This window comes from Mustela nigripes, chromosome 4 (genome assembly GCF_022355385.1).
Source record: "Mustela nigripes isolate SB6536 chromosome 4, MUSNIG.SB6536, whole genome shotgun sequence".
Classification (NCBI taxonomy): Eukaryota; Metazoa; Chordata; class Mammalia; order Carnivora; family Mustelidae; genus Mustela; species Mustela nigripes.
In genome coordinates, this window is record NC_081560.1 from 111,041,883 (window position 1) to 111,053,109 (window position 11,227).

At 41.5% G+C, this 11,227-nt stretch overlaps 1 protein-coding gene across 1 annotated transcript; it reads right to left on the reverse strand.

Annotated features, from left to right (window-relative positions):
* Window positions 1-756: 756 nt before the first annotated feature.
* Window positions 757-4,695, reverse strand: MAP10 (microtubule associated protein 10). The gene has a single exon (XM_059397309.1). The coding sequence runs from the start codon at window positions 4,608-4,610 to the stop codon at window positions 1,875-1,877; it is 2,736 nt and encodes a 911-aa protein (XP_059253292.1). The 5' UTR covers window positions 4,611-4,695; the 3' UTR covers window positions 757-1,874.
* Between the last annotated feature and the right edge of the window lie 6,532 nt (window positions 4,696-11,227).

Below are 11,227 nucleotides of genomic sequence, written 5' to 3' on the forward strand. Positions count from 1 at the left end.
CTTAGTTTTGTAATCTAAAGTACATTAATGCTTTAGTCTTTGTTGTATCCCAGACATACTGAATTAATCATTTTTCTCATCTATTCTCATCACAGGCAATGACTTACTCTTAATCAAATAAAAGCTGATTTTTAAGGAATTATTTCTCTAATGTTTCTGACATTGCTTATATTTTTCTCTTCCATAGTAGTGAAAAATTGCTAACAATTTACACACCAAGCTGATATCTAGCTATAACACCTAGCATTAAATTACTTTGATTTTCTGAGATGATACACTAGATGCTTTATATTAACTGAAAAATTAAGATCATAGCCATTAGCCATTAAGAAGCACTTCCTATTTCAAAACGTTTACTGGTATAATTTCTGTGCCTTCAAGAAATTATTTCAATAATTTCTAATATTCAAAATGCCATGGCCAAGTATTGGTGCTCAACTGTAAATTAAAATACTCTTTTGTTTTGATTGCTTAGGTCTTTATTATTATGCTTGGGATTTAAAGCTCCCTACGATTGGGGACTTTTCTTACTCAACAAATATCCTTTCTACCACTCTACCATTCTAATCAAGATATTTTCTCAGTCCCATGAGTACATTATGTTCATTCCCATATTTCTTTTACGCATATTGTTTCTCAAAATATAATATCCTCATCTCTTACCACCTTTCTAAATTTTACTATCATTCAAAAGATAATACCTGCATTGTTATTTGATTACTTATAAAGGAAGGGAAATTAGGGCCTCACTCCATATATCCAAAAAGATCAGATATATTAAAATATAAAAATTAAAATATAACACATAAAAAATTACATGTAAATAGTTGAACACAATAAGGTCTAAGTACAAAACCAATGGAAGAAATTATAAAGAAATGATCACTAGATAAAAACAAACTTTGCATACCTTAAAAATAACTATGGAACAGCCTGAAGTGACAACAATAAACTCAATTTCTATATAAGAAACTGGAAGACACCTTTCTTAGCTTCCTTCCCCAAATACTTCATTGAACACCTGCAGGCTCTTTATAGACACCAAAACAAAAATATTGTAGTCAAATAACCATGTTTCCAATAAGGATTTTCTGCTGCTTATTCTTAGGATTTTTGCTTGTTTGACTGCTTAATTCTATTGCCTCCCATCAGGTTATTTTAAATGCGTGGACTTCATTAATTTGTTCAACACATGCTTTTATCACACCCCAACCAAGGCGAGACTGTGCTAGGTACCAGGAACATATACTGGTGGGCAAAACAGATATGGTCCCTTCCTTCGCAAAACTGAAGAAGATAAACATTAATCAAGTGATCACACAAACTGCATTAAAAAAAAAAGTAGAGCACAATGACGACATATAAAAAGGACTTTACCTATTGGGGTATGGGATGTGTATGTACCAAAGATTTCCCTAAAGAATTCATATATGTGTAAAACAGTAAGCTCTACCTACAGGGGCTGTATGTTAAACATTTTTGTACCTTTCTGCATCTCACACAGTAAGTTCTTCAATATTTGTCAAATGATTTATTCCTGTTAGAATCTGAGATTATCCTTATTAACTAGGCTTCATTTTTAATGGTGTGCCTGAAGTCTGCTTTAGGATGACTGATTTTTTCAGAGAGTTTAGAAAGATACTTTTATTCTTCTAAGATTAAACAACTTCAATCTTACCTAGATTATAAGGTGATTTCATGATTAATACTGTTCAACTTAATAAATACTATCTAGACATCAAAATAACATATTTCTTTAAAAATTACCCATGTGATTTATGTACTAAAATAATGTAAAAAATAATTAAAAATTGTTTCACTAACGGTACACATAGGTTATACAAAAATAAAATGTTTTTTAAAAGCACGTATTTTCACACTGTATATCCTGGAAGTTTATTCATCACTAATTCGCAAATATCCTTGCATTGCTTGTAAATACTTAGTGAGGCAACTTCATCATCTTCATCAAAGTGATCTGGTGCACTGCTGTCCAGGACATTAAGTTCCAGGTCCGACAAGTTAGATGGCAGATAAGTACTCACTTGCGATGTCCGAGGTGACTGGCTTTTTTCTGAAGACTTGCAACCAGTTCTTGTTTTAAGTTTAGTAGGGATGTCCTGACCCCTCTTTAGAACTTCAGTATTATGCATACTGTTTCGATCTATCTGGTTTTCTTTCTCCTCAGTCCAATGTGATGAAGATAAATCACTGGTAGAGATACTAGACGTTTCCTCCAAACTTTTATCTTTAATCTTTGAAATATGAGATCTTTTACATGCGTATACTGGCAACCCAGCTGAAAAAGGCGGGCTAAGAACAGAACTCTTTTCACTGCTGTTTTTTCTTGTGGACAGTATTGCTTCACTAGATTTACTTGTATATTGATTATGTTTTGGATTTTCTGACCCAGGACTGCTATCATGAGTTTGTAAAATTCTGCTAGTGTCCTCAGAGGTAGAGAAATCTTCAGAAGAGCAAGGGCTGGTGAAGTCATCGGAATACTTGAGTTCTGAGATGCTTTCAGAGCAACTATTTTTACATGGTTTATATTCACCAACATCAATAAGAATGTCATCATCAGTGGTTTTGACCTGTTTATCTTCCATTTCTTTATCCACTACAATTCTGTCAATAACTGCAACTTGTTGGAAAACACATGGACTTTGGACTTTCATTTCCACTTTTCCTTCCAAAATACTTGCATGCATAACCCCTTGTGGGACAGTGGAATTTGCAGGCCTCACAATTTCTTGCAATAAACCATTATCTGTTCTATGTTCACCATAATCTACAGTTTTTTCAGTTGCACATTTCAGGTTAGTTTCTTCAGTTGTGCTAGGGTCATCAAAAACTCCACTGATTTGCTTTGAGGTATCACTGTTTTCAGCAAAAGATGCATCTAATCCCAAACACTTGTCTTTTGGCAGTTGGCGTGGCTTCTGATGTTGTTCTGCAAAGCTTAATACTTTAACTTTGGATGAAGGAATTCTGAGTTTTGCACCCAACATTTGTGCTTGCATTTTTCTATACTGCTCTCTTCTTTCATGTACTACCAACATATCAGGATTTGTCTGCTTTAAACGTAGTTTAAGTGTATTTGTTAAACCATAAAGCAGCTTCCCTCTTGGGACTCTTCTGGGGGGGTCACCACTGTTCTTTTCAAAATGTTTACCTTTTTTGAGATTTTCGACTGGGTTCTTTTTATACTGAAGATTCACTGACTTTTCATTTCCCCCCACAGGAAGCTTATCCTTAGATTCAGATTTACATGTGCATTTGGCAGAAGATTCTGGTGACTTCTTATCCTCAGTTCTATATAACCAGGCTAAGTGAGGATGTATTTGAGTAGGGCTTGCCACAGGTTGGTTATATAACACGGACAACTCAACCAACAAGGCATTTAACAAAGGCAGCTGCCTTATTGTATTAATTCTATTTTGTTCAGTTTGAGCATGATCTGAAGTTTGGTCACGTGCTCCTGCATCCTGAACGTGCGGAGGATTTATGGGCACTGGAGGATTTTCATGTGCCCCAGAATTAGTAAGTTTCAGAAAATCAGTATGTTTTGGGGCAGTTGCACGGTTTTCCTCCACACAAATACCATCCGGTTCCTCAGGTACATTTATTTGAGGCTTAATGGTGATTGTACCCTGCACAGGGGGCATCTTTTCTTGGGTCAAATGAGTGTAATACAGAGGAGGGGGGCAAAATGTGTTTGTTTCGATGTCTAACTCTGTGACTTCCTGATCTGGGGGGCTAACGCTCCTCACACCACTAGAATTTGAACAAATAGAGTTGGTTTGTCCATGCTTCACAGAAACCGTGTCACCAGAGTTGGTCTTACTGGGGAAAGCTCCTTCCTCCAAACCCTTCTGTGCTTTTGGGATTTTTAAACCCATGAGAAAACTGTCGCCATGTCTTGTTCTTGGCTCTGGGCGTGGCTGCTGTTTTTCCTGCGGGGTCTGGGAACCGATCTCTCCGCGCTCCACCCCACCTCCCGTGGAAGCGACCGGCCTCTCAAGATGCCCCAACAAGCTGCTTCCTAAATCGGTTAAGCGGTAGCCCAGGGCAATGTCCCCAATCCGCTCCCCAACTTGGTTATGCAGAGGGAAACTCCCTCGATGGCCGTGGGAGCAGCCGGGGGCGGCCTGCCCCAGGACCTTGTGGGCGGCGGCAGCCAGAGAGATGCTGCAGGCACCGAGGAGCTGCGGGGCGGGCGTGGGACGCCCGGGGGGCAGCAGCAACAGCAAGGTGTAAAGCGGGGTCCGAAGGAGCTGGCGGCGCAGGGTGGCGGGGTGCAGGCGGAAGAGACAGGACTTGCCGCGACCGAAGCTGACCAGGCCGGGTCGGGGCTCCGGGGCTGGGGCTCCGGGGCCTTCCGGAGGGTAAACCAGCAGCGTGGGGAAGTCCAGCAGGCGGAAGGCCACGGCGGGGCACAAGTCGCGCGATGGCCGTGGCGGGGATGCCTCCTCCTCCTCCTCTTCGGCCTCCTCTTGCTCCTCCACCACCGCGACCACGGGCGGCGGCGGCAGCAGCCCGACTTCTAAACACACGCAGTCGACGAGCAGCTCCAGCGAGAAGAGCCGCTCGGAGAAGAGCGCCGCCATTGCTGTTGCCCCTGGAGACGCGGCCGCACGCCGTGGAGGGCGGAGCCGAAGCTTGGCTCTCGCGAGAGACAGGGAGCCCACAGCGCTCGTGCCTGCTCTCTCGCGAGATTTAAGCCCCGTTCCCTCCCGCCCCGCGCCGGTCTAAACTGCGGCGGCTCTGGGACTTATCCCCTGCGCGACGTGCTTTTGCTTTCCAGGTTTCAGTGTTAACACAATTACGTGTCATACGAGGCATGGTAATGTGGTGGCAAGAAATCAGACTTCTTCTTCCTTTGTTTTGTCCGCGTTTTTACCCGTGCCGATCCCCTGCAGTTTTGAGGTCAGGTCCAGTCCGAGGAAAACGGAAAGTCAATGCGGACTCCCCTTGCGGAGCCGAGGGCGGCAGCGAGCAGTTAACTCCCGGGGGGCTTCCTGGCTGCCGCCCACCCAAACGACCGGGACGCTGCTTGCAAGCGGCGCGCAGCCTCTGTCCGGGTAAATTATGGGGCACGGCGGCTGTGGTCCCACTTGCATTGAGCAGCCCCCGGTATGGGATTAACGATAACGACCCCGTGTAACGAAACGGGTACCTATGCACGTGCACACACAGCCGGGGGAGGAGATCTGAGGGCGCTCCTGCAGGTGTTCGGGGACACACACCGCTCTCCGCGAGTGGCCCGCGGCCTGGAACGAAGGCTGCTGACACGGAGAGTTTTGAGCGACGTGTAAGGACTGTGTTCGCCTAAGCTGCTCCGAAGGAGGACGTGTGCGCCCGTCACGTGTTCAGACACGTAGTTACACGAATACAAAGGACGGATTCTTCTAAGAACGCACTGAATTCGGAGCACCCTGCTGGGAGGCGGTCCTGGGGGTCAGGTGAGGGAGGGCTGTGGCTTGAACTTGGTCAGGGTCAGTGGAGAGGAGAAAGGGGTGACAGAAGAGGCATTTGTGAGAGGAGAATTTAGAATTTGGTGACTAGGAGTTAGAAGTTATTGGTAAAAAAAAATTTTCTGCTCCTGAAGGAGGAAAAAAAAATGAGGCATAGATTTGATTTTTTTTAAGTTACTTTGGGTTTCTGAGATTGTAGAGTTTGAGGTTCCTGCCAGACATGATGTGAATATGTTTAATTTTAGACAGCCTTATCATTTATAGTTAAATTACATTACATCAAAGCTCAGAAGAACATTGTGAAGCTCGAGGGAAATTCAGAATTGGAGGGATTTGATGCTTTAGTGTGAAGACTGAGGGAGGTTTCATTGCAGTAAAAAAAAATAGAATATACTACTCTTGGCCTTAAGAATCGTACTAGCTACTTGCAGAGGAAACGTTTGTCAAGTGACATGCTTCATGGACTGACGGCACAGAGCAGTACAAAGCAATATATTCACAAGTGGAGAGGAATGAGGTAGAGTCCATATGTGCATCCAGTAAATCATTTACGTAGGGTTAATAATGTGGATTATTAGCATTTGTGTGTCACCCTGCATATACATACAGGGAAACCTTCTTCTATAAGGACGTTGCTTCTGGAATTTGTTAAGTGTCTACAGAGGGAATATTTTCCTTGCCCAGATACTCTATGATTTGTATTCTAGTATACAAATAATATTTTATAACTTTAAATAGTGCTAAAATTAACAAGTAAAAGTTTCGCTATGAAAATTAAAAAGTTTCAATGTCCATAGGCCATACATGGAGAAATAGCAGAGTGCCATGGCCGAGGGCCCAAATTCCCTAGGCCAAGGATCGGTCTCAAATCCTGGCTCTTTGACCATATACTAGTTTCTCAACAAATTGTGAATTATTTTCCTCATCCCCCAGAAATGAGGTATTTATAGTATCTTACCTTATAAAAATAATATTAATATCATATAATATTAGTATTATAGTAATATACATAGTATACTATATTTGTACTATGTAATGTAGTATACTATATTTATATAGCCTGGCAACTTGCTAAAATAAATACCATTTTACTTATTACTTAACCATATAGCAGACTTTTTAGTTTTAAAGCACTAAGCTATGAGTTAGAGTAAATAGCTTATTGACATGAGCCTATTGTTCTCGATCTGTAAAAGTTTATATGCTCTGTACTTTACCTTTCATGTGTTAGCCAACTTCTTTTGTTACAAGAGAAGGCAGGATGAAGAAAAACTATGGATTAATGCACATTAACACTTTAAGATAAAAATCTGCTATGCAATGTTAAGGAGTTTGAAGTTTACTGTGGGGGTGGCATGAATTAAGATGTTGGCAGTGGCGTGGAGAGAAAACACACTCAAGAAATAGGAGAGTGATTTAATGGGACTGACTGACTGGGTGTGAGGTGTGCGGGAACAGAAGGTGAAACACAGGTTTCTACTTTAAGCAATTAGATTGATGGGTCAGATACAGAGAAGCAGGGTTTTTTTGTAATTGGTGTTAAACAAGGAACTGGGAGAAGCCAGAAGAGAAAACTATGAATCTCATTGTCTGATATGTTGAGTGTGATGTACTTATTATCCGTCCAGGTGGAAGGTAGAAGTTATATATATGAATCTGAAACCTTGAGAGATCTAGGCTGGAAATACAGGTTTACAAGACACCAAGATGGTGATGGTAACCTAATTTCTTCATAGAAGGCATAAATAAGAAATAAATATGGCACTGAGACATTTTTTTCTTTTTTATGTGAGTTATCTCGGGACTCTGCAGACTGTAGGAATTTTGGCTTGATTTCTAAGGAATTAGGATGAGATATGATGCTAACATCCTTTTCTGGGGCAATAACTTTAGGGTGAAAAGAGACAAAGTCGGAATCATTAACTAAGGAAAGGCATGATGAGACTAATAATTTCGAGAGGAAACAGTCCCTGGATTAATGAAACGGATTGAACTGTGAGTCTGGCTCTCTAAAGTACATTGTATCATAAGGGCTGTAGACCCCAGGGACAGATCCCGCAGATGGGATGGGTTAGCAGGAATTGTAACAAAATGGCAGTAGTAGAATTAAGTAAGAGCAGCATTGAATTTTGGATGGCTGGTCTACTTTGGCACAGAAATGCGAACATGTGGGAAAACGTCAGCTCCTGCAGGAGCGTGGTGGGGCTGGCAGAAAACCACTTAGATGTCATGGCTCCAACCTGGTTTACTCAGCTTCAGAAAATGGAAGTTAGCTAAGGTGCTACTGAGGGAAGTAAAATGGACATTGAATTTTATGGGCCAAACAAATCCCACTTAGGAGGAATCTGTTACTCAGGGACCATGAAAATGCCCAAGACTTAGTCTAGAAACACCAAATACTAATTCCAAGCCCCATTAGTAAAGGCATTCTGCTGCCTGCAGACTTCTGGCTTAGTCCAGATTAGCTCCAAAGTCAGATACAATCACCTGTAATTGATGTGGGCTGAGAGGGCTGAAGATGATTGCCAGAAGGAAGGTCTAATGCTGAGTAATGAGACAGGCTACATGGAGCTAACTAGGGGGAAATCTACAAAAGGCTTAGAACTAACCTTGGGCTTATGGTGAAAAAATTGAAGCTTTCCCATTAAGATCAGGAACAAAGCGAGGGTGTCCCCTTCTACCACTGCTTTTTTTTTATTTATTTCTTTTCAGCATAACAGTATTCATTGTTTTTGTACCACACACAGTGCTCCATGCAATCCATGCCCTCTCTAATACCCATCACCTGGTGCCCCCAACTTCCCACCCCCCGCCCCTTCAAAACTCTCAGATTGTTTTTCAGAGTCCATAGTCTCTCATGGTTCACCTCCCCTTCCAATTTCCCTCCACTCCCTTCTCTCCATCTCCCCATGTCCTCCATGCTATTTGTTATGCTCCACAAATAAGTGAAACCCTATGATAACTGACTCTCTCTGCTTGACTTATTTCACTCAGCATAATCTCTTCCAGTCCCGTCCATGTTGCTTCAAAAGTTGGGTATTCATTCTTTCTGATGGAGGCATCCTACTCCATAGTGTATATGGACCACATCTTCCTTATCCATTCGTCCATTGAAGACATCTTGGTTCTTTCCACAGTTTGGTGACTGTGGCCATTGCTGCTATGAACACTGGGGTACAGATGGCCCTTCTTTTCACGACATCTGTATCTTTGGGGTAAATACCCAGGAGTGCAATTGCAGGGTCATAGGGAAGCTCTATTTTTGATTTCTTGAGGAATCTCCACACTGTTTTCCAAAGTGGCTGCACCAACTTGCATTCCCACCAACAGTGTAAGAGGGTTCCCCTTTCTCCACACCCTCTCCAACACGTGTTGTTTCCTGTCTTGCTAATTTTGGCCATTCTAACTGGTATAAGGTCTACCACTGCTTTTCAACATTGAACTGGAATTCCTAGCAATAAGACAATAAGAAAAGGAAAGGAATATAAGGTATATCGATTGGCAAGGAAGAAATAAAGTTGTCTTTGCTTGCAGATGACATGGTCATCTGTGCAGAAAATCCAGAAGAACTGCCAAACTCTTGGAGCTAATAAGTGATGATAGCAACATTGCAGGTTATCAAGTTAATATACAGAAGTCAATAACTTCTCCATATACCAGCAATGAATTTGCAATTTGGAATTTGAAATTAAAAATGTAATACCATTTATTTTGGACCTCCCCCAGATGAAATATTTGGGTATAAATTTAACAAAATATGGGTAAGATCTAAAACCTTGAGTGTCCCACAGGGCTAATAAGGTCAAAACTAGCAGAAAATTTAAAGCTTGTTTTTCCGAGAACTGTTTCTCCCTAATCAGCTATTGTATCTCCTCTGACCCCACTGGCACATCCACTAGCTCTCTCTGCAGAAGCCTGGACTCAGTGTCAACTGATAAGGCCCAGCTTATGAACAGGCAAGACCGAGCATTCCTTACCTGAGCTAACAAACCCAAGACCCCATCCAGCTTACACCAGTTCTCACAGCATGCCGCATCTTGTCCTAAGCTAACTTCCTGACATCAGGGGCTGAATTTTGCCTTCTTCTGGTGTGAAGTCTCCACCCCAAAGTGAACTGGGGCGCATGTTCCGTATATGTTCTATGCTCCATCTTTCTTCATGAAGAGTTGTTTTCCCGCCCATTTCATCAATATGTATATCGTCTCAACCTTGTTCTCTCTGCCTTCGGAGCGGTGAGTTTGAGACTCATTTGGCTGCCTCTCTTTCCTGCTGCCCACCCAATGTCTCAGTGATCGTATTTGCTGTTCTGTTATAGATCTATACTGAGGAAAACTAGAAAACTCTGACAAGATCAGAGAAAAACTAAATAAATGGAGAAATAGTCATGTCTATGGACAGGAAGACTCAATATTGTCAAAATGTCCATTATTCCCGACTTGACTATAGAGTCAACGCTGAGGTAATCCAAATCCCAGCAAGTGACTTCTGTGGTTATTAACATACTGGTTCAGAACTCTAGATTGAGAGACAAAAGGCCCCAAATAGCCAACACAGTATTGATGAGCAGAGTTGGAGAACTGACATTACCATCTTCAGGTCTTACTATAAAGTAAATAAGACTTTATTTACCCTATAGTAAATAAGACAGTATGGCATTTGTGAAAGCACAGACAAATAAATCAATGGGACAGAAGAAAGCCCAGCAATAGACCCATGTAACTATCATCAGCTGATTTTTGACAAAGGAGCAAAGGTAATAGGAAAAAAGCAAAGGCAGTCTATTCAACAAATGCTGCTTGAGCAGCTGGACACCCACACTGAAAAAAAAAATCACAACTTTCACAAAAATCAATTCAAAATGGGTCACAGTCTTAAATGAAAGACATAAAACTCCTCGAAGATAACAGGAGAAAATCTAGATGACCTTGGGTTTAAAAATCACTTTTTAGATACAACTCCAAGTGCATGATCTGTGAAAGAAATAATAAGCTAAATTTTGTTAAAATTAAAAATGTTTTGCTCTGCGAAAGACACTGTTAAGAGAATGAAAAGAAAAGCCAAACCCTGGGAGAAAATATTTTCAGAAGACATATTTGATGAAGACCTGTTCCTCAAAATATGTGAAGAATACTTAAAGTGCAACAATAAGAAAACAAGCGACCCAAATTGTGGCCCCCTAAAATGGGCCAAAGACCTGAAAAGACACCTCACCAAAGATGATATGTGAATGGAGAATAAGCATGTAAAAGGATGCTCAGGGGCTTCTGGGTGGCTCAGTGGGTTAAGCCTCTGCCTTTGGCTTGGGTCATGATCTCAGGGTCCTGGGATCTAGCCCCGCATCGGACTCTCTGCTCAGCAGGGAGTCTGCTTCCCTTCCTCTCTCTCTCTGCCTACTTGTGATCTCTCTCTCTCTCTGTCAAATAAATAAAATCTTAAAATAATAATAAAAATTAAGAAAAAATTTTAAAAAGGATGCTCCAAAACCTGTATCATCAAGAAGATGCAAAGGAAAGCAACAGAGTGATACCACACACGTCTACCAGAATAACCCAGATCCACAAAACTGACCAAATGCTGATGAGGGTGTGAGTAGTAGGACTCTCATTCATTGCAGTGGGAATGCAACATGGTACCACCACTTGGGAAGACACTTTGTCAATATCTTAAAAATGTAAACATACTCTTACTATACAATCCAGCAATCACTGTCCTTGGTATTTATTTACCCAAAAGAATTGAAAACTTAACAG

Bases quoted from the DNA above. Each gene is read 5' to 3' on its own strand.
- MAP10 (XM_059397309.1), bottom strand. From the start codon at position 4,610: ATGGCGGCGCTCTTCTCCGAGCGGCTCTTCTCGCTGGAGCTGCTCGTC.